A 24,702-nucleotide genomic window follows, 5' to 3' on the forward strand; every position below is an offset into this window, starting at 1 on the left:
TCGAAGAACCCGTGTGGGTGGGAGGGGATTGAATCATTCATTCATCAGATACGTCTTCTTCCGTGATCCATTTCATGTCAACTCTAATTAGTTATCAAAAGGTCGACTTTACAAAGGGAACGTCGTTTCCTGGGAACCTTGCAACCTTGCGGTTCCCGATAACCGGCCGCATCGGCCCGGTTACCTTCGTCACCGTCGGTTCCCGCCCCCCGTGGGAGTCCGGGCCGTGTCTCAGTCCCAGTGTGGCTGATCATCCGAAAAGACCAGCTAAACATCATTGGCTTGGTCAGCCTTTACCTGACCAACTACCTAATACTACGCAGGCTCATCAAACAGCGCTTTTTAGCTTTCTTCAGGATTTGGCCCGAACTGTTCGGCAGATTCCCACGCGTTACGCACCCGTTCGCCACTTTGTTCTCAACAGTTCCCACCGCTTTTGAAAGGCGAGACAAGCTACCTTTAGCTAGGAGCCTCTTTTCCTTCTGCCTAGCTCCCCGAAAACAACGTTCGACTTGCATGTGTTAAGCATATAGCTAGCGTTCCTTCTGAGCTAGGATCAAACTCTTCTTTTGAGTATGATTGGGCCCCGCTGTGGTAGAACCTGGTGAACCGGGCGTACTACTTCCCAACCTTCTGTGAACCTTGCTTCTTGGGAGAGTTATTCTATCAAATCCTAAATAATATGAGTGAATTACTAACATCTGAGTGGAAGACTGGACGTAGCCCTTAGTGGTGAACCAGTATAATTTGCTGTGTCGTATTTTTGTTCTTTACTATTTCTTCATATTTGCATATTATTTGTTGTGTTGGATATTTTCTATAAAAGGAGAAATTATTTAGGTCAAGCCATTTCCCTAACACAATCTATCCGGAACAAAAGCTGCTCGGGTTGGAGAGATCACTGATTACGCTTGTTTACATGCGTAAAAAGAAGATTTTAGATGCTGTTTTTACTATGTTTCGGCTTTGTTTCGGATTTTTCTCGATCGTTTGAGTTCCAATTCATGCAAAATTCATATACTATGGTTTGTGGATGGCTTATGTTGTATTTATGACATTTTAGGACCATTTGGGAGTGCAAATTAATCAAAAGAAGCGAAAAGACGAAAAAACACCTCAGGAGGCGCCAGGCGCCTGGGATGCCTGCAGAAAAACAGGTTTTCTTCCAACTTTGCCCTTAATGAAACGCGTCTTCCAATGCGTTTTGGTGGTTCCAACCGATGCATACGTGTAGAAGAAGTGTTCCACTATCAGTTTGAGCACGATTTGGTCAGTCAAAGGAGTTGGAAATGGGTGATTCACCATCGTTTTAGGACCTACCTAACCAATTCTGCACAGCTATAAATTCCAGCAACTTCTCCACCAAATTCATCAAGCCTTGCTTCCTTCTCTTGATCATTTTTAGTGTTTCTTTGTTGCTTTCTAAGTACTTTTGAGTTGCTTTCATTAGTTGCTTTTGGTTTTTAAATCTCGAGCACTTTACATTCTTTTATTGAGCTTTGTTTTGTTTCCATTTGTACTTAGTCATTTTCTACTTATTCAAATATATAAAAATCCAGCACTTTGCTTATCTTCCCTTTGACTTTACTTTATTTTTAGTTAAGAGAGTTGTGTTTTTGGAGGAAAGAGCACGTGACACTCCCCCTTGCTTGAAAGAGAAGGGCGAAGCTCTCAATCCCGATAAAAACTCTCCGATAGTTAACTTTTGTTTTTCACACATGCATTCCACATTCAACCATTTTACTTGCTGTATTTTCTTCAATATGTCTTCCTAAATTCCCGTCTCTAGCCCGGTTATGGATAGTTAGCCTTTTATGTCTAAAAAGGGTTGCTAAGAAGTAGTGTTTTTACTTTCCATTCATTGCTCAACATGTTTTCCCAAAAAGTTAGGATTTAGAGAAGGCCACTGTAAGTCTTAACAAGTCAATACTGAAAAGGTTGCTTATTTGCATTGTTGAGTGGTTAAACCGAGGAGAGGAGCGCCTTAGACATAAGGGTTCCGCTTAAGTAGCCTAGACATAGGACCTTAACCCGAGGTTGCGACTATTTCCATCCTAAAACTAAGATATCTCTCATAATAGACATATTAGGGAATGTCTTAGGACTTTGAACTTGCTTAGACATAAGTAAAGTGAGAAGCGTAGTCGTTAGTTTCTAAAGTAAAATGCATATTATCCTTAGCATGTCCTTGATTCTTTGTTGGCTAACTTGAAGTAATTCGGGCTAGGTTTTATTATTATAAGTCCAAATCCCAAATCCAAACCATTATTTGTGACCACTTCCCATTTTACAAGAATCACTCATTCCAACATTCACTATTCTTTAAAACTTTAGAGTTTGGAAATTGTTTAGAAGTCCTTGAGGATCGATACTTGGATACTCCATCCATTTTATATTACTCTGACAGGTGTGCGCTTGCATCTATATAATTGTTACCACGCTTAGTGCGTGCGTTCAGCATAAACGCCCAGTCAAGTTTTTGGCGCCGTTGCCGGGGACTTTGGTTTTAAAATTATTTTCAAATTCTTTTAGTTTTTATTTTTGTGAATTGTTGTTGTGTGTAATTTCCATCCACCGTTTTTGTTCTATATTTTTGGTCGTTTATCTCACAAGGGTACGTTAAAGTGCATGAGCACAAGATCTTTTCTTCTACCCCTTGACCCTGAGATTGAGCGGACCCTTCGAAAAACTCGAAAGGAGCAAAGACTTCGAAAACAACTAGAAAAGCAAAAAGAGAGAGAAGGTGAAATCAGTCCTGAAAGTGAGGTAGAGAGTACAAGCACATCAATGGCAGATATTCCACCTCGTGATCCGGTTGATCCACCTGCTGTTAACGGTAATATGAGGGATCATGCGAGAAATGATGAATTCAACCATATCCAGATGGCGGACAACAGAGACGTGGCAATGCGAGAATATGCCGCCACGGCTTTTCAGAACTTTGATTCAGGGATAGTCAACCCTATTCCAGCCCACGCAAACTTTGAGCTTAAACCAATGATGTTCCAAATGTTGCAGACAATTGGACATTTTGGAGGGCAGGAACATGAGGATCCACATGATCATCTGAAATCATTCATTCAAATTGCAAATGCATTTCGATTACCTGGTATAACAGATGATGCTCTGAGACTAACACTTTTTCCATTTTCTTTGAAGGACCAAGCTAGAGCATGGCTCAATGCATTTCCACCGGGATCCATCACCACATGGGGGTCGTTAGTGGAGAAGTTCTTAACAAAATTCTTCCCACCTACTCGCCACGCTGATATCAGAGAGGAGATCATCTCCTTTAGACAATATGATCGTGAACCTGTTCACGAGGCGTGGGAGAGATTTAAAGAACTAATCAGGAAATGTCCGAACCATGGCTTGCCGGCATGCATCCAGATAGAACATTTCTTTAGAGGCTTAGATCATCCTACTAAGATGATGCTAAACAATGCTGCCAACGGAGCCTTTACAAAGAAGACATTCAACGAGATAGTTGACATCCTAAATGACTTAGCTTCACACAACGAACTATGGTGTTCGCAAAGATCTAGGGCAGCACCAAAGAAGCAAGATCCAGCTGGAGTTTTGGCTCTGGACATTGCGACCTCGATGCAAAACGAGATGGTTACAATGAACCAGAGGCTGAAAGAGATGGCATTGGGAATAAGAAATCCATTAGCCACGCCGATACAACCTGTGCAGTCGGATTATTGCACTCCTGCCCCTGTTTGCCAAGTCAACGATCTCATTTGTTCATTTTGCAGTGAAAACCATATTTATGATAATTGTCCACATAACCCTGCTTCTGTTTTTTATGTAGGACATGGGAACAATAGGAACTTTAACCCATATTCGAACACCTACAACCCAGGTTGGAGGCACCACCCTAATTTCTCATGGGGAGGACAAGGAGGTTCGAGCGGTTTTAATCAAGGGCAGAGCCAACAGAACAAGCAGCCCTATGTTCCACCTACACAGCAATACATCCCACCACCGCAACAGCAGTACAATCAGAGAACACAGACTCCACCAGTTCAAAATAACAACTCAAATCTTGAGAATATGATGAAGGAGTACATGGCCCGAACCGACGCAGTGATACAATCCCAAGCGGCATCAATGAGGAATTTCGAGACCCAATTGGGACAACTTGCCAATGAATTGAAGAATAGACCACAAGGTTCTTTTCCAGGCCATACTGAATTACCAAAACGAGAAGGGAAAGAACAGTGCAAAGCTGTCACCCTCAGGAGTGGACTGGCATATGATGGACCAACAATGCCAACAACAGATGTACAGATTCCGTCCACTGAACCAATTGTAAAGATACCAGAAAATCCAACAACACCAGAAAAAGAAAATATTAGAAAAGGTAATGAGGACACCCCGAGTGTTCCTCCACAGGTACAGCCTTCTTTTACCCCTACTCCCCCGTTTCCACAAAGATTAGTTAAGAAAAATAATGATTCCCAGTTTAGAAAATTTTTAGATATTTTAAAACAACTGCATATAAATATACCATTAGTAGATGCTCTCGAACAGATGCCAAATTATGCTAAGTTTTTGAAAGATATAGTTTCTAGGAAGAAAAAAATAGGAGAGCATGAACTGGTAGCCATGACAAAATGTAGTAGTGAAGCTGTAGGCAGCCCGCTACCCATGAAATGTAATGATCCTGGCAGTTTTACCATTCCATGTTCCATAGGAGGAAAAAACTTAGGTAGGGCATTATGTGATCTAGGCGCTAGCATTAATCTTATGCCATTATCAGTTTTCAAATCTTTAGGCATAGGAGAAGCTAGACCTACTACGGTTACCCTCCAACTAGCAGATAGATCTATCATAAGACCTGAGGGAAAGATAGAAGATGTTTTAGTCCAGGTGGACAAATTCATTTTCCCTGCGGACTTTATCATTCTAGATTGCGAGGCAGACTTAGACGTTCCCATTATTTTGGGAAGACCATTTCTAGCCACTGGGGATACAGTTTTTAATGTAAGGAAGGGAGAAATTACAATGAGGGTAAATAATGAAGAAGTTAAATTTAACGTTCTAGATGCCATGAAATTACCAGGAGACTTTGAAGAGTGCTCTGCTATAAATAGCTTGAATCCTATTATGTTTGATGAGTTTTATGACTCGCTAGTTACAGAGATTGAAGAAGAGCTTGATAAGATAGCAGAAGAACCAGAAGATGTGGCTAATCCTATTGAAAAAATACAAAAAGAAGAATGCAAGTCGTTACTTCCGTCCATAGTGGAACCACCCACGTTGGAGCAGAAGCCATTGCCGTCGCATTTGAAATATGCGTATCTAGGGGATAACGACACTTTACCAGTTATTATAGCTTCCAATTTATCACCTACTAATGAATATTCTTTATTGCAGATTTTGGAGAAGCACAAAAAGGCCATTGGATGGACGATAGCAGATATCCGAGGGATAAGCCCGGCCTTTTGCATGCACAAAATTCTATTGGAAGAAGATGCTAAGAACTCTATTGAGAGTCAAAGGCGGTTGAACCCGAAGATGAAAGAGGTTGTAAGGAAAGAAATTCTCAAATGGCTTGACGCCGGTGTTATATACCCAATATCCGACAGCAGCTGGGTAAGCCCAGTACAGTGTGTACCAAAGAAAGGGGGTATAACCGTGGTGGCCAACGAGGAGAATGAGCTCATCTCAACCCGAACTGTGAGCGGGTGGAGAGTTTGCATTGATTATCGCAAACTCAACAAGGTAACAAAGAAAGACCATTTTCCTCTCCCGTTTATTGACCAGATGCTCGACCGTCTGGCAGGTAAGGATTTCTATTGTTTTTTAGATGGATATTCGGGTTATAATCAAATTACTATTGCTCCAGAAGACCAAGAGAAGACAACATTTACGTGTCCGTATGGTACGTTCGCTTTTAGACGAATGCCCTTTGGACTATGCAATGCACCCGCGACTTTTCAGAGGTGTATGATGGCCATCTTCTCTGACATGGTAGAAAATATTTTAGAAGTTTTTATGGATGACTTTTCTGTTTTTGGAAATTCTTTTGACGCATGTTTAGTTAATTTGGAGAGAGTATTGGAGAGATGTGAACAAACAAACCTAGTCCTAAATTGGGAGAAGTGTCATTTCATGGTACAAGAGGGTATTGTTTTGGGTCACAAAATTTCCAAGCAAGGAATAGAGGTAGACCACGCTAAGATAGACATCATTTCAAAGCTACCTCCTCCTACAAATGTCAAAGGGATTAGAAGTTTTTTAGGGCATGGGGGATTTTACCGCCGCTTTATAAAAGACTTTGCTAAAATTTCTAAACCCTTGTGTCAATTGTTAGAACATGATAGACCATTTGTTTTTTATGATGACTGTTTAAAATCATTTGAAATGTTGAAAGTTGCTCTAAGTTCAGCCCCTATAATTATCGAACCTAATTGGGATTTACCTTTTGAGCTCATGTGTGATGCCAGTGATTATGCAATAGGAGCTATGTTAGGACAACGTAAAAACAAGATCTTGCATCCTGTGTATTATGCTAGTAAGACTCTGACCGGTGCACAACTCAATTACACTACTACTGAAAAGGAACTGTTAGCAGTTGTGTTCGCCTTTGATAAGTTTAGGTCATACTTGATAGGCACAAAAGTCATTGTTTTTACTGACCATTCTGCTTTAAAATATTTATTTGCTAAAAAAGATGCTAAACCACGTTTGATACGGTGGATTTTGTTACTTCAAGAGTTTGATATTGAAGTTAGGGACAGGAAGGGTACTGAAAACCAAGTTGCTGATCACCTGTCTAGATTGGAATCCCCGCTCTGTGATGATGGAACTGTTATACGTGAATAGTTTATTGACGAGCAACTCTTGCGAGTTGATTCAGTTCCGTGGTATGCCGATATAGCAAATTATTTGGTAAGTCGAATAGTTCCTTATGAGTTCAACAAGCAACAGGTAAAGAAATTTCTAAATGAAGTTCGATGTTATCGTTGGGATGAGCCTTTTTTATATAAGCTAGGTCCTGACAATATCTTACGCAGGTGTGTCGCAGAAGAAGAGCACGAGGCGATATTAGACGCTTGTCATATGTCTCCATATGGAGGACATTTTGCAGGACACAAAACCGCAGCCAAAGTTTTGCAAAGTGGGTTCTTTTGGCCCACTCTGTTCAAAGATGCACATAAGTTTGCCCAGGTTTGTGACAAATGCCAACGGACAGGTAATATATCTAAACGCCACGAAATGCCTCAAACCCCGATCCTGGAGATTGAAATATTTGATGTGTGGGGTATAGATTTTATGGGTCCATTTCCATCTTCTAATGGTAAGCTTTATATATTGTTAGCAGTAGATTATGTTTCGAAATGGATAGAAGCCATTGCAACTGCTACCAATGATTCCAAAGTTGTCATTCGTTTTCTGCAAAAGCACATTTTTACGCGTTATGGAACCCCGCGTTGTCTGATAAGCGATGGGGGGGCTCATTTTGTGAATAGGTCTATGCAAAAGTTGCTGATTAAATACAATGTGCGTCATAGGGTTGCAACAGCATATCATCCTCAGTCGAATGGGTTAGCCGAAATATCTAATAGGGAGATAAAAAACATTTTAGAAAAAACTGTAAATCTTAACCGTAGGGATTGGTCTTTTAAGCTTGATGATTCACTTTGGGCATATAGGACAGCATTTAAGACTCCCCTCGGCATGTCCCCCTATAGGCTAGTTTTTGGAAAAGCATGTCATTTGCCTCTTGAGCTAGAATATAAAGCATTTTGGGCTACTAAGAAATTAAATTTTGATTTGTTGGCTGCAGGTGAAGCGAGGAAGTTACAATTGTTGGAATTAGAAGAACACAGGCACTTTTCTTATGAGAATGCTAAGTTGTTTAAGGAAAAAACTAAACAGTGGCATGATAGGCGTCTTCGGCCGAACAATCTTCAAGAAGGTGATCTGGTTCTGTTATTCAACTCTAGGTTGAAACTTTTCCCTGGAAAACTTAAGTCTAGATGGTCTGGTCCCTTTCAAATTTTTAAAGTCTACCCATATGGGGCAGCGGATCTAGTTGACTCTAAGGGAAATGTTTTTAAAGTAAATGGGCAGAGACTTAAGCCGTATTTTGGAGAACCAGTGGATAGAGGAAAAACCTCTATTCAACTTTCAGGTCAATAAATTTTTGCGAAAAATGTTTTTTCCTTCTTATCCGTTTTTTAAAGAACAAAAGTAAAGGAAGGAAGTCTTTGTATCTTGTATTTTCTTTTTGTTTAATTATAAAGTTTTTCTTATTAAGAGAATGTTTGTGAAAACGTTGAAAAAAAAAAGAAAAAAAGAAAACGTTGAAAAAAAAAAGAATTATGCAGGCGCCTGGCGCCTGCCCTGTTTTTCCAGCATTTCGAAAACTCTCAGGTTCGAGAAGTCGTGCAACATATCTACAACTTAAGGGCTTCATTGGATTTTGCGGTTTTACCTTCATGGCCTCCAGCGCTAGCTGCTATCCTTGGTCATCCATCTCCCAGTACTGACACTGATCCTAGTCCACAACCTCCGACTTCATGAAGGGGAGGTTCCTTCTTTGCTATTTTTTGTGTTTTCTTCTTTCGGTTAATGACGTAGTTTGCATATTCTAGCATTACTACGCATGTTTTTTTGTATTGATTATGTTTCGAGCTCAGTTGAAGCATGAATAAATTAGTATCGTTTATCTTCTGATCACTTAAAGTATGCCTTCACTTAACCTCAGTTTAGCTTTTCACATGCCTATTTTGAAGCATCTGTGCTGTGCATGTGATTTCATGTCGATGATGATTATAAGAGATTGTTGAGTTTTCGGTTCTATGCCTGACTAAGCTTTGAGCTATTTCCTTTGTTTATGTGATAAACTCATTTTCTTTTATGTCTTTTTGATCTTTACAGACTTTAAGCTTTTTCTTTGCCCCTATATAGGAAGTCCTTGTCCTTTTTACTGTTAAGCTTTTTTTCATCCGATGCAAAAGTCTTTTCCCAGTGAGGACACTGTCTCTCTTAAGTTTGGGGGGGACAGTCGTTGTGTCAGTCGTTGTTTCATAAAGATAAGGTGTTATTTATATTTGAAAAAGCACTTAGTTAAAAAAAAAAAAAAAAAAAACGAAAGAAAGAAAGAAAAAAAAAAGTTGCAAAAGAGTAAAAAGAGTCTTGTTGAGAGAAAATAAGAGTGGGGAAAAGACTTGTGTTAGAAAGAAAAGAGCGGTAAAAACAATGAGAGTTAAAGAAAATGTATTTATGATTCCCGAGTCCTACTGTAGACACCCATTTAGTTTTAGGTTGGGTGTTGACTTTGAAAATAGCAGTAAAGATGGTGATAAGTGACTTCGTGTTTCTCATTGTCGTCGTTTTATGACCTAGCTGTTAGTTCAAAGTCTTTCTACGAGTAGCTGTGGTTGAAACCGATGTTAGTGTGTGGAAACCTCAGGGGCTAGTAGCCGGTTTGTCAGATGTAAAAGTCTTAGTGTAAGGAGGGAGTGTGCAGATTCCTTAGGGGTATTTGAAAACGTTTTCTGTTTTTGAAAGAGAAAAAAGATTTTGAAAGAAAAAGTTTTTATCATTTCAAACTTGGTTTATAGTGACTAAGTTTACAAAGGCAATAGAATGGTAGGCTTTGACATCTTTTCCCTGAGACAATTTATGATTGAACATCTCGGTTGCTTTTGCTTTTCCTTGTCCATGTGTTAGAAAGCTGATTAAAGTTGCTAAGTTTTGCTTGAGGACAAGCAAAAAGTTAAGTTTGGGGGTGTGATTACGCTTGTTTACATGCGTAAAAAGAAGATTTTAGATGCTGTTTTTACTATGTTTCGGCTTTGTTTCGGATTTTTCTCGATCGTTTGAGTTCCAATTCATGCAAAATTCATATACTATGGTTTGTGGATGGCTTATGTTGTATTTATGACATTTTAGGACCATTTGGGAGTGCAAATTAATCAAAAGAAGCGAAAAGACGAAAAAACACCTCAGGAGGCGCCAGGTGCCTGGGATGCCTGCAGAAAAACAGGTTTTCTTCCAACTTTGCCCTTAATGAAACGCGTCTTCCAATGCGTTTTGGTGGTTCCAACCGATGCATACGTGTAGAAGAAGTGTTCCACTATCAGTTTGAGCACGATTTGGTCAGTCAAAGGAGTTGGAAATGGGTGATTCACCATCGTTTTAGGACCTACCTAACCAATTCTGCATAGCTATAAATTCCAGCAACTTCTCCACCAAATTCATCAAGCCTTGCTTCCTTCTCTTGATCATTTTTAGTGTTTCTTTGTTGCTTTCTAAGTACTTTTGAGTTGCTTTCATTAGTTGCTTTTGGTTTTTAAATCTCGAGCACTTTACATTCTTTTATTGAGCTTTGTTTTGTTTCCATTTGTACTTAGTCATTTTCTACTTATTCAAATATATAAAAATCCAGCACTTTGCTTATCTTCCCTTTGACTTTACTTTATTTTTAGTTAAGAGAGTTGTGTTTTTGGAGGAAAGAGCACGTGACACTCCCCCTTGCTTGAAAGAGAAGGGCGAAGCTCTCAATCCCGATAAAAACTCTCCGATAGTTAACTTTTGTTTTTCACACATGCATTCCACATTCAACCATTTTACTTGCTGTATTTTCTTCAATATGTCTTCCTAAATTCCCGTCTCTAGCCCGGTTATGGATAGTTAGCCTTTTATGTCTAAAAAGGGTTGCTAAGAAGTAGTGTTTTTACTTTCCATTCATTGCTCAACATGTTTTCCCAAAAAGTTAGGATTTAGAGAAGGCCACTGTAAGTCTTAACAAGTCAATACTGAAAAGGTTGCTTATTTGCATTGTTGAGTGGTTAAACCGAGGAGAGGAGCGCCTTAGACATAAGGGTTCCGCTTAAGTAGCCTAGACATAGGACCTTAACCCGAGGTTGCGACTATTTCCATCCTAAAACTAAGATATCTCTCATAATAGACATATTAGGGAATGTCTTAGGACTTTGAACTTGCTTAGACATAAGTAAAGTGAGAAGCGTAGTCGTTAGTTTCTAAAGTAAAATGCATATTATCCTTAGCATGTCCTTGATTCTTTGTTGGCTAACTTGAAGTAATTCGGGCTAGGTTTTATTATTATAAGTCCAAATCCCAAATCCAAACCATTATTTGTGACCACTTCCCATTTTACAAGAATCACTCATTCCAACATTCACTATTCTTTAAAACTTTAGAGTTTGGAAATTGTTTAGAAGTCCTTGAGGATCGATACTTGGATACTCCATCCATTTTATATTACTCTGACAGGTGTGCGCTTGCATCTATATAATTGTTACCACGCTTAGTGCGTGCGTTCAGCATAAACGCCCAGTCAATCACTTTGTCTAGGACTCGTTTTAGCCTATTTGCAAGAGCTCTTGAGATTATCTTGTAAATCAAGTTGCACGTGCTTATTGGGCGAAAGTCCTTCATTCAAGTAGCATTGGCCTTTTAGGGATGAGAGTTATAAAGGTCTGGTTGAGAGACCTTAAATCCCTCTCTTGTCGTTGAGGAAATTAAGACAAATCTTAATTGTTTCTTCACTGACTATCTCCCAATACTTCTCATAGAAAACTTTGTGGAATGTTAATTTGTGATTTTAAATATAACTTTACTGTAAATTCCAAAAAGTCCTGAATTCTTCTAAGTGGTGTCTTGGAATATGGAAGGGTTATGTAAATTCTTCCATAGTTATTACCTAGGACATTAAAAATAGATGTTTCGAGAGCTATTCATAGCACCTATATACGTAGAGGTGTTCTCCACCCTTTGTAACCATCTAAAAAAATCTAAGCTCCAATTGAACAAGATGCCAAAGCATTTAATAGAAGAAGTTTCTATCTCAAGTTCTCTGTTACTTTCTTTCATTGCCACCGAATATTTTAAAGAAAATATATTATGAGCCAAATATTCAAACACAAAAGAAAATATATTTTAAAGTGAACGACTGATATATTTTTATTTTTTCTGTCTGTTAATCAGAAAAGAGGGAGTTAAAAAAAAAAAAACGTGAATCACATGAATCAGTATTTAAAAATAACTCTACTTTCTTGTCTTTGCCCACTACTCGTGACATTGTATTTAAAAAATCCTTTTTAAAAGTATAAATAATCACCAAGAATATGGTAACTAATAAGCATATCTTGAATCAATGACGAAGATGGCAGCTGATGATCAAGAGCAACAGCTTGTTCTCCCTATTCTTCTCCTTCTAGCTTCACTCTTCATTACTCTCAAATATTTTAGATCTCCATCTTCAAAACAGACCAAACTTCCACCAGGCCCAAAGCCATGGCCAATTCTTGGAAACCTTCTTCAGATCGGCGAAGATGCTCACGCTTCAATGACTCGCTTCGCCCAAGCCTACGGACCTCTAATCTCGCTCCGGCTCGGAGGTCAGCTCCTCGTCGTTGCGTCGTCTCCCGATGCTGCCGCTGTGGTCCTCAAGACCCAAGATCGGCTTCTATCTGCTAGATACATTTTTCAAACGGTTCACGACGAAGCTCTTCATCGTGAATGCTCTTTTGTTTTCTCTCCCGAGTGCAATGATCGTTGGAGGAAGGTGAGGTCCATTTGTAGAGCCAATTTGTTCACGGCTAAAGCAATAGACTCACAGGCAAACTTGAGAAGAATGAAGATGGATGAAATGGTTGAGTTCTTGGTGTCCAAACAAGGATCTGTGGTCGAGATTAGAGATTTTGTGTTCACAACCGTTTTTAACATTCTCTCTAACTTTATCTTCTCAAGGGACTTGTTTGATTTCGTTGGTGATGGATTCAATGGTATCAAAGCATCTTTGAAGAAGATGGTGACTTTGGGTTTGACTCCAAATTTAGCTGACTACTACTCCTTGTTGAGAAATTTAGATCTCCAAGGTCTTCGGAAGAAAGCTACAATCTACAGGAAGCAGATAGATTCCGCATGGAAAGAGCTTATTGACGAAAGAAGAAAAATCCATCTTCAAAATTCTCCTAATTTTGTTGCGCGTGACTTCTTGGATGTCTTGATTCAAAGTCAATTCAACGATGAGCAAATCAACCATTTGATTGTTGTACGCAAATAAATGATCACTACCATTTCTTTTTTTTTTTTTTAGTTTTAACATTTAAATCTTTCTCGCGTTGTTTGTGTTTGTAGGAAATTTTCTTGGCTGGTACGGATACAACTACCATGACGGTGGAGTGGGCAATGGCAGAGATGCTGAAGCAGAGAGACATAATGGCAAAAGTGCGAGAAGAGATGAAAAGGGAAATAAATAACCAAAGCACTGTTGATGAATCCAAAATCTCTCAGCTCCATTATCTGTGGAAGTGTGTGAAAGAAACTCTAAGACTACACCCACCAGCACCATTTCTTCTTCCTCGTGTAGCTCCAACAGATTGTGAGCTTATGGGATACTCAATTCCAAAAGACACTCTCATTTTTGTCAATGTTTGGGGAATTGGAAGGGACCCTTCACTTTGGGAAGACTCCTTATCATTCAATCCTGAAAGATTTACTGATTGTGATGTGGACTTTAAAGGTTATGATTATCGATACCTTCCATTTGGAGGAGGGAGGAGAATCTGTCCTGGACTTCCAATGGCGTCTGTGCAAATTCCTTTAATCTTAGCCACCTTAATTCACAACTTTGAATTGTCTCTTCCTAATGGTCAGGATTTTTCAAAGCTTGATTTGGATGGGAAGCTAGGTGTAACATTGCAGAAGAAAAAACCTCTCCAACTCATCCTTCAAAAGAGGTTATGATATGACCATCTCCCATGTCTTGATGAAATAAAGTGTCTTTTTTTAGCCCAAGTTGCTCATGCCCCCTCTATTTTATATTTGAATTAATAAAGGTCAAATTACAATTTTCGTTCTTATATTGGGTTTTTAGTTTCAATTTTTTCTACTTTTAATTTTAAAAGTTTCAATTTAGGCTACGTCTATTTACAACGAATCGGAACAAGAGAAAGAACGAGAATGGAAATTAATTGGAATGAGAATTTTATTTCTAGGATGTTGTTTACTATAAATTTTCTTAAATTATAATTAGAAATTCATTTATTATTCTTTACTAAAATCGCGTGGAATTGGAATATGAATCACATATTTAACAGTTATTGGAAAAAAAAACAAAATGTCATACATCAAAAGACCAACTAAGCCACCTCGCCTGCATTACGAAACCATCCCCAACACAATCGATCACACCAGCAATGGGGTCGATTGCTCCTCACGTCCCATATGAAGGATAGCACCCCGTACCCAAACCATCGTGTGCCTTTGGGGACCACCGTCAAGTCATTGTGTGGCTGTTTTAGAGCATTTAGGCTCTGATACCGTATCATGGTTTATGAGATCCCATTTCAAAATAACCTTTGTTAAATCCTTTATTTTTTCGAGGTGGGATCCTTAACCATAACAATTACTAGTCCACCACCTTCTTATTTCTACCCAATTACATATATATTATTTGAAAATGGTACTTAGGTTGTTTTTAATTAAAATAATAATTTATTTTATTTTATTCATAACAAATATTTTTTGTTATTACAATTGATTTAATATTAACAAATAAAAAATAACTAAAATAAAATGACATCAAGTACTTAAAACTGATTTCTATAATTTTTATTAAACCACCATCATTAATATAAAATATTATTTAATTTTATTGTTTTAATATTTGATTAAGATTAATTTTATTTGAAAAAATTCATTGATATTAACTAATAATAACGAAGTAAAATTAAATACAAATTTGTAATATTATATATTAAAATCACATTAACTAACAAGAGTTATATAATTTTGTTATTAGGATAAACTTTAACAACCCAACATTTTAAGACTTAAATTGCCTAGCCATGGTACTATACATGCATGCTAATTACACGTCATAAAATAACCTTACCAAATAACTAAAAAGTTTTATTGGGTTCCCATAAAACATAATAGTAAAATAAATAACTTTTACTATAATAAAAAGAAAAAATGAAACTAACGCAGAAGCTAAAAACGTATGGCACAACTAGCAAACATCCTGGTCACTAGCCTTGTATATCTTTTCTAATTTGTAGAAAAAAAAAGTGGAAAGGGTATAAAATACAATTTTACTCAAAATTAACAATTTTAGATAACATCATAAAAACTATTTATTCGGCAAGATGGGACCGTTCAAGGAATGAAGATTTTGACGTTTTCTATCATTTAGAATCAAAAGATGCCCTTCAGAATTACCGATACATTTAATTAGAGGTAATCTAATAAAGACTCGAGTGATACACCCATCTTTAACACTCAAGGAAATGATTCATGGCTGTTACCTAAAAGAATTATGTCCCACCACTAGTCTAAATTGTTGCAAAAACCCCAAATTTGATGAGATTTACCATAAAATTAAAGAAAATAATTCATAAACATATATTTGAAGTATTATGAATCAATTGATAGAAGATACATCATAAAAGCTTTTAACATGGGTTATGAAAATGATGAGATCACTGTAAAATTACCAATTTGAAGTACCTTGATGTATTTCATCTTAAGTATATCAAATATATTATTGGTCGATATAATTCGTTTAAAATATATAAGTTATAACTAATATACCTTGATGTACTACATAGTAGATGTATCAATCGGCATGGGTTGAGCCCCAGTAGTTTACCAAATAAATAGATAAGTTGAGCATTCCGAGCCAACCAAGGGAAACTGGTGGTTTACTAGTCACGACCAATTTAAGCTTAAATTGTTTCCATAGTGTATAACCTCTTTAGGGAATATAAGGTTTTCATGAGGCTGATCTTGAGTCACCATCCAAGCACGGATACGTTCATTTAAAATAATATTTATGGTACAGAAAGTCTCAAACTTCGAATCTTTTGTGCATAGATTTCCTAAGAAACGAAGTCATAATCACGTAGGTTCAGCACCAAACAACCTATTCCAAGAGCACTCATCATAACATGTTACACGTACGTACAAGTAACATAAAGAAATGCAATAAGCATTTATTAGGAAAAGCAACTTGAAAGATTTGGGACCAAAAGTAGTTAGTCAGATGACCACTGAATAAGTTTTGTGTAAAAACAGGAAATGTATTTACACCATCATTATCTAAAAATAAATTATATTAGTCAACTGATATACCAATTATATACGTAGTACATCAAGGTATATCACTTAAGTGATATTTCCAAATTTCTCATTTACTTGTTAACCTCATTTGAGTATAGCTTGGCTACAAAATGGGCCGAGGTATGTACTCGAATTAATAATGAAGAATTCTTGTTAGGGGATTTGTAATGGGTAGCATATAAGTTTTCTATATTTAACAAAATAGCGTGCTTTTTTGATATTTTCAGATATTGCATTTTTTTGAAAATCCTGATTTTAAAATTTTCAATATTCCCAAATTACTCTTTTCAGTTATCGCTTCGTTATTATATATCAAACATATATCACATATATATCAGGAGTATATCTGACAACATTAGTATATCAGAAGTAAATCAATAGTAAGTCAATCAGTTCTATATCAGTGTATAATAGTAAATCACTATTTTACCTGCTTTAAACCCTTTGTCTTGTATTTTTTTGATCAATTAGAAATTAGTAGGTATTGGCATGCATGGAAAATGAGAAAAAAATTTGATACTTACTGAAAATGAGAAAGAAAACTTGAAAGGAACGTGAATGTGAACGTCAATGGTGATTTTCGAAATTAGTGTGAATGAGAAATCAATTAGAAATTAGAGGTAAATAGAAACTTAGGGTTTTTCTGTATATCAATAATATATCAGTGATATATCAAGTATACATTGTACATATATCAATCGTACAATTAAGTTTTATTTAAAGTTTTAAAGATCAAAATGAAAGCAGCAACAATGTCATTCTTAAAAGGTTTAAATATCATTCTTGGGTATTAACATCAACATCAAATCAGCAGCAAAGTCCTTCAACCAAAAACTTAAAGATTTAAACATCAAAATGAATCAGTAGCATAAACCAAAAGTAGACTAACAATGTCATTCTTAAAATTCTATAAGAGAAGAAGCATAAGTTCCAGAAGCATAAGTTCCAACAGTCTAGAAAAGCGTAAGTTTCATTCTTGTATAATCTTTAGGTGAGACATCAATCTTCGTTCTTCGTGATTGTCGTGTTTTCGGAGATACTATCTTTGAAGCTTTCTGTTTTTCCAAAAACAACACTTTTGGTGTTGGTTTATGTTGTCTTTTGGGACAAACGACATCAACATTTTCGACGATGTTTTTTTATTTCATTTTTCGTGTTTGTACCATTGCTTTTATCTGAAAAAAAATTATTTCATATATTAGTATATCATAAAACATATATTAGAGGTAATATGTTCGAAATAATTGGTAGATATCATAGTTATATAAGAAGTAAATCAATTTCATATCATATGTATATCAAACATATATCACATATATATCAAGAGTATATATGTTAATCATAGTTATATCAGAAGTAAATCAATAATATATAAGAAGTCAATCAGTTCTATATCACCTATAGTAGTAGATATCATAGTTATATCAGAAGTAAATCAATTTCATATCATATGTATATCAAACATATATCACATATATGTGAGGAGTATATTTGTCAATCATAGTTATATCATAAGTAAATCAAAAGTCAATCAGTTTTATATCACCTATAATAGTATATATCATAGTTATATCAGAAGTAAATCAATTCATATCAAATATATATGAAACATATATCACACATATATCAGGAGTATATTTGTCAATCATAGTTATATCATAAGTAAATCAATAGTATAACAGAAGTCAATCAATTTTATGTCACCTATAGTAGTAGATATCATAGTTATATCATAAGTAAATCAATTTCATACCATACGTATATCAAACATATATCACATATATATCAAGAATATATCTGTCAACCATTAGTATATCAGAAGTCAATCAGAAGTAATTTATTGTTGGTTCGGGCCTGCAGGGTATATTTGTAATTTATAACGTGGGCCTCCGTTTTTTTGCCAAAAATTTGCTATATTTGAATAACTCAAATCTTGTTGCTATTTTGCTTATTTTCCTAACTTTTTTTTGCCATATCTCAAGTTGCCACTTCTTGTTATTCATTAACAATGTTTACATTCCCTTTCCTAAAATTAAAAAATTAAAAAATTAAAATTTAAAATATTATTTACATTCCTGCGAGAATAGCTATATTACATTTATTCATACTATGTCTTGAGATACTTGATGTTCCAAGGACGAGGAAGTAATTTTTTCCACTCATGTTAGCTAATGTATAGGCGTTGGTGCAAACTATTTCGTTCACTTCCTATGTGCCTAACTACGTGGGTTCGAATGCTCTGACGTACTGCAAGACTGTAGTGTTGTACCTCTACTTGATAGCTAGATGGTATGTCTAGGTTATTGATTTACTATTTTATTTCTAAAGCTATTTCTCCTTTTATCTTGATGAAATAAATTCTATTCTAACATTTTTAGAATTAGAATAGAATTAGTGTGATTAAACAAGCGGCCAACAAATTAACCAACTATAAAAACTTAATCAATCAATACATGCAATGAGACTATTGTAGAAAATATTGCAGTCATGAATCTTCGGAAGGTCGCATGACATTGCAAAGACCAAACGACGCCCTTTGAAATGTGAACACCCCATAGAGACATAAAAGTCATTTCCTCCTGGTCCTCTAGAGCTATTGTAATTTGGATATAACGAGAATAACTGTCTAAAAAGCAATAACACTCCTTCCCTATGAGACGATTGAGCATCTGGTCAATAAAAATAAGTGAGAAATGGTATTTTCTAGTTATCTTGTTCAACCGACAATTATCCATGCATACTATCCAACCAGTCCATGTTCTCATTGGTATCCGCTCGTTGTTCTCATTGGTAATTACCGTCATGCCACCCTTCTCAGGTACGCATTAAACCGGACTAACCTAACTACTGTCTGAAATGAGGTAGATCTGTTGGGAAATTAATGGCCCTGAGTAATTTTACCTTCCACGTGAATATCAAAATAGACACCACATTATGGAAATAAGGAAGAAACCGTAAAACACAAGAATACGACATAACAAAATTATGCTGGTTTACCACAAAGGGGTACGTCCAGTCTTCCACTCAGATGTGGGTAATTCACTAATATTGTCAAGGATTGGATAACAATAACTCTCCCCAAAATATCTCAGAGAGGTCCCAACAAAAGTGTCCTAGCTTCTAAGTATTCTAAATCCAATAATATGTAGGTACAGAAATGAAAAACACTTACTAAACCCATAGGATACAAACTCCTCTTCAACATTGCCCACAACCACTCAAATCTATTTTATTTGGATTTTGTACAAATGAAACCTTAACATAAAGGGCTCTATTTAGAAGAGGCAAAATATCTTAATTCTTATAGGAAAACAATATTGTAATCCTTATAAGACAATAATATCCTACTCTTTGTAGGAATTGGTAGTAGTGTTGAAAATCTTTTTTCTTCATAGGACATGAGTTTTCTGTTTTGGCTCCATTATCCCAACAATCTCCTACTTCGAGACAAAACATCGATCTTGTCTCTCACTGCACCAACAATGTCCCATCATCTTGGCAACCCCGCCAAGGCTCAGTTCTGACTGCACCAAAGTAACTGATCAACAACTGCTCGACCTTACCCATGCTCCGTCTGTGACTGCTCCGAGACTGAGCAATCCTACTCTTGAAGATGCTATTTTCTGCCCAACTCTAGCTTTCTTCTACTTCCCAACCTCAAGCTTAACTTTTCCTAGGGATTCCTTTCTCAATCCTCTTTCACTAGCCCTAATTAACCTTTAGCCTTACTACCAATTTCAGCTTCTTCAACCATGGGCTACTAGCCTTTCCTAATCCTGCAGCCTCTTTATGCTTTGGATGCGAGCTACGAGCCCCTCCTTTATTAATGATGATTTTATTTAAGGGCTGAATTATAGGATTAGAAAGATTCATGGTTATATACAAATGCTAAGGTATAAGAACTGAAAGTTTACTCCCCCAAACTTAAAATGCTACATTGTCCTCAATGCAGCTAATGACATCTAGTATGTAATGCTCTAGCACACCCCCAAAATTAAAGCGAGAATAATATAAGAAAGAGAAGAATGGTAGCTAAGTGCATAAGTACGTGAGTATGGTGGGCAAATGCTAACAACTAAGGGGATCGATAAGAAAAGGTCCATGCTAGCTATACAAAGATAAGAGTTGGCTTTGGATGGATAACCATTGAAATTCCTCCCTAAGGTAAGTGCTACCTGGGGCCGGTACTACGAGAGGGATGTTATGGTATGGGTAGAGAAACATGAACCAGATGGTGAACAAAAGAAAGCTAACCTTCATTAAAATGCTTCAGAATCCACAGGAAAAACTGCACACTAGTAGGCTCCAACATCAATACTATATACACAAGGCAGGACAACAGACAGGTATTGAGAACACAGGATTTCTAACAATTTCTCTTCATTAAGAGCATCATGAGGGGAGGAGGGGGGGTTCACATATTGACTGAAATAAAAGAAACATAAACTACTTGACATAAAAATAAAGATAGATAAAAATTTAAACACATGGGGGGGGGGGGGGGGGGGTTAGTTGTGAAAGCAAAAAGGAAGGGTACTTCCTTTTCACTGGTCAAGCAGAACTTCCTTCTATGCTATTTTGTTCCTCCAAAGAGTCGCCCGTAGGCTTATATTCCTCTTTGGAGCTTCCAGACTGTCCCAGCAGAACTTTCAAGCCAGCAGAGGGGTGCAATAGATGCAGGCGGAGCCACTATCTTTAAACGCTTCAGCGCTGCTAAGATGCCAGTATCCCTCTTCGTTGCTTGATTGGCAAAGGTCGACTGCACCTCTTACATACGCGTTAGTTTCTTTCGGAGCTTTGCAAATTGGGCCATCATTTCATTGATCGTCGTTGTAGGCATTGCTCCACGCTGTGTAGGGTCTTGGAGCATTGGACGCTCTAGCGTATGTTTGTCTATCACTAGTTTATCTTTAAGAGGCTCCTCGTCGTCAAGGACTTGAACATCTCTGCGGAGGCAGAGCTTGGTGATAAGGCTAGGGAAGAACAGACAGCTGGTTCTCTTTGAAGCACACTGGGCGATCACCCTGTGTTTGAGCTGTTCGACGTCTATTGAGCCACCCTCTAAGATGCAGGCTAACAGAAGGACCCTGTCCTCTGTAGTAGATGAATCATGCGTTGTGGGCATGACTCGGCTCTTGACAAAGTAGAGTCAGACGTTAGCTTCAGTGGTGAGCTGACCAGACTTGAGCGAGTGAGTGCCTTTGTCTGTGACCTGCCATGTGGCACCTTCTACCCCTACAAGCTCTAGGGCACGGTCAAGCTCTCTGATAGAGGGTTACTGGACAAGCTCGTGAAAATATGCATAGGGATTGCTTGGGAGCTTGAGAACTTTGTTGATCCTCTCTAGCGTCTAATCCACCTCGACTTCCCTTACCACTGTGCGGCCCACCCTGTCAGCATCGAAGTTCGAGTAGAACTCCTACACCAGCTCTGTTAGGACAAGTATAAGGGCACACAAAAATGCTCCCACTTCAGCTTTGTCGCTCCGTCCTTAACGAACTGCTGCATGTCCGCCTCGATAAAGCCCTTTTCCATGTAAGGTCTCTCCCCTTGATGGTTATGTAGTTAGCCCACGTCGTTGGGTCCACGAACTTCTAAAAGAAAGGTTGTTTGGTGTGAAAGCACGATGTTGATGCGCTTGGTGGAGCTCGGCATTGGTGGTACCTGCAAAATAGAGGGCATGCTACTGCCCCGCTTCCCTCAGATAAGGAAGCTGATTACGCTTGTTTACATGCGTAAAAAGAAGGTTTTAGATGCTGTTTTTACTATGTTTCAGCTTTGTTTCGGATTTTTCTCGGTCGTTTGAGTTCCAATTCATGCAAAATTCATATATTATGGTTTGTGGTTGGCTTATATTGTATTTATGACATTTTAGGACCATTTGGGAGTGCAAATTAATCAAAAGAAGCAAAAAGACGGAAAAACCTACATGGGAGGCGCCAGGCGCCTGGGAAGGCTGCAGAAAACAGTTTTTCTTCCCACTTCGCCCTTAATGAAACGCGTCTTCCCATGCGTTTTGGTGGTTCCAACCGATGCATACGTGTAGAAGAAGTGTTCCACTATCAGTTTGAGCACGATTTGGTCAGTCAAAAGAGTTGGAAATGGGTGATTCACCATCGTTTTAGGACCTACCTAACCAATTCTGCACAGCTATAAATTCCAGCAGCTTCTCCACCAAATTCATCAAGCCTTGCTTCCTTCTCTTGATCATTTTTAGTGTTTCTTTGTTGCTTTCTAAGTACTTTTGAGTTGCTTTCATTAGTTGCTTTTGGTTTTTAAATCCCGAGTACTTTACATTCCTTTATTGAGCTTTGTTTTGTTTCCATTTGTACTTAGTTATTTTCTACTTATTCAAATATATAAAAATCCAGCACTTTGCTTATCTTCCATTTGCCTTTACTTTATTTTTAGTTAAGAGAGTTGTGTTTTTGGAGGAAAGAGCACGTAACACTCCCCCTTGCTTGAAAGAGAAGGGCGAAGCTCTCAATCCTAATAAAAACTCTCCGTTAGTTAACTTTTGTTTTTCACACATGTATTCCACATTCAACCATTTTACTTGCTGTATTTTCTTCAATATGTCTTTCTAAATTCCCGTCTCTAGCCCGGTTATGGATAGTTAGCATTTTATTTCTAATAAGGGTTGCTAAGAAGTAGTGTTTTTGCTTTCCATTCATTGCTCAACATGTTTTCCCAAAAAGTTAGGATTTAGAGAAGGCCACTGTAAGTCTTAACAAGTCAATACTGAAAAGGTTGCTTATTTGCATTGTTGAGTGGTTAAACCGAGGAGAGGAGTGCCTTAGACATAAGGGTTCCGCTTAAGTAGCCTAGACATAGGACCTTAACCCGAGGTTGCGACTATTTCCATCCTAAAACTAAGATATCTCTCGTAATAGACATATTAGGGAATGTCTTAGGACTTTGAACTTGCTTAGACATAAGTCAAGTGAAAAGCGTAGTCGTTGGTTCCTAAAGTGAAATGCATATTCCACCTCGTGATCCGGTTGATCCACCTGCTGTTAACGGTAATATGAGGGATCATGCAAGAAATGATGAATTCAACCATATCCAGATGGCGGACAATAGAGACGTGGCAATGCGAGAATATGCCGCCACGACTTTTCAGAACTTTGATTCAGGGATAGTCAACCCTATTCCAGCCCACGCAAACTTTGAGCTTAAACCAATGATGTTCCAAATGTTGCAGACAATTGGACATTTTGGAGGGCAGGAACATGAGGATCCACATGATCATCTGAAATCATTCATTCAAATTGCAAATGCATTTCGATTACCTGGTATAACAGACGATGCTCTTAGACTAACACTTTTTCCATTTTCTTTGAAGGACCAAGCTAGAGCATGGCTCAATGCATTTCCACCGGGATCCATCACCACATGGGGGTCGTTAGTGGAGAAGTTCTTAACAAAATTCTTCCCACCTACTCGCCACGCTGATATCAGAGAGGAGATCATCTCCTTTAGACAGTATGATCGTGAACCTGTTCACGAGGCGTGGGAGAGATTTAAAGAACTAATCAGGAAATGTCCGAACCATGGCTTGCCGGCATGCATCCAGATAGAACATTTCTTTAGAGGTTTAGATCATCCTACTAAGATGATGCTAAACAATGCTGCCAATGGAGCCTTTACAAAGAAGACATTCAACGAGATAGTTGACATCCTAAATGACTTAGCTTCACACAACGAACTATGGTGTTCGCAAAGATCTAGGGCAGCACCAAAGAAGCAAGATCCAGCTGGAGTTTTGGCTCTGGACATTGCGACCTCGATGCAAAAATAGATGGTTACAATGAACCAGAGGCTGAAAGAGATGGCATTGGGAATAAAAAATCCATTAGCCACGCCGATACAACCTGTGCAGTCGGATTATTGCACTCCTGCCCCTGTTTACCAAGTCAACAATCTCATTTGTTCATTTTGCAGTGAAAACCATATTTATGATAATTGTCCACATAACCCTGCTTCCGTTTTTTATGTAGGACATAGGAACAATAGGAACTTTAACCCATATTCAAACACCTACAACCCAGGTTGGAGGCACCACCCTAATTTCTCATGGGGAGGTCAAGGAGGTTCGAGTGGTTTTAATCAAGGGCAGAGGCATCAGAACAAGCAGCCCTATGTTCCACCTACACAGCAATACATCCCGCCACCGCAACAACAGTACAATCAGAGAACACAGACTCCACCAGTTCAAAATAACAGCTCAAATCTTGAGAATATGATGAAGGAGTACATGGCCCAAACCGACGCAGTGATACAATCCCAAGTGGCATCAATGAGGAATTTCGAGACCCAATTGGGACAGCTCGCCAATGAATTGAAGAATAGACCACAGGGTTCTTTTCCAGGCCATACTGAATTACCAAAACGAGAAGGGAAAGAACAGTGCAAAGCTGTCATCCTTAGGAGTGGACTGGCATATGATGAACCAACAATGCCAACAACAGATGTACAGATTCCGTCCACTGAACCAACTGTAAAGATACCAGAAAATCCAAAAACACCAGGAAAAGAAAATATTAGAAAAGGTAATGAGGACACCCCGAGTGTTCCTCCACAGGTACAACC

At 37.9% G+C, this 24,702-nt stretch overlaps 1 protein-coding gene and 2 non-coding genes across 3 annotated transcripts; 1 reads left to right on the forward strand and 2 right to left on the reverse strand.

Annotated features, from left to right (window-relative positions):
* Nucleotides 1-3,267: 3,267 nt before the first annotated feature.
* Nucleotides 3,268-3,374, reverse strand: LOC148209012 (small nucleolar RNA R71). The gene has a single exon (XR_015787459.1). It is a non-coding gene; the product is annotated as a small nucleolar RNA R71 (small nucleolar RNA).
* Nucleotides 3,375-12,099: 8,725 nt separating this feature from the next.
* On the forward strand, nt 12,100-13,850 carry LOC111025729 (putative (S)-N-methylcoclaurine 3'-hydroxylase isozyme 2). Its single transcript, XM_022303627.2, has 2 exons — nt 12,100-13,039; nt 13,126-13,850. The coding sequence occupies exons 1-2, from the start codon at nt 12,140-12,142 to the stop codon at nt 13,732-13,734; spliced, it is 1,509 nt and encodes a 502-aa protein (XP_022159319.1). The 5' UTR covers nt 12,100-12,139; the 3' UTR covers nt 13,735-13,850.
* A 9,713-nt stretch (nt 13,851-23,563) lies between these two features.
* On the reverse strand, nt 23,564-23,670 carry LOC148209013 (small nucleolar RNA R71). Its single transcript, XR_015787537.1, has one exon. It is a non-coding gene; the product is annotated as a small nucleolar RNA R71 (small nucleolar RNA).
* Between the last annotated feature and the right edge of the window lie 1,032 nt (nt 23,671-24,702).

The sequence above is a fragment of the Momordica charantia genome, assembly GCF_013281855.1.
Source record: "Momordica charantia cultivar OHB3-1 chromosome 9 unlocalized genomic scaffold, Mcharantia_2.0 BLBB01000009.1, whole genome shotgun sequence".
NCBI lineage: Eukaryota > Viridiplantae > Streptophyta > Magnoliopsida > Cucurbitales > Cucurbitaceae > Momordica > Momordica charantia.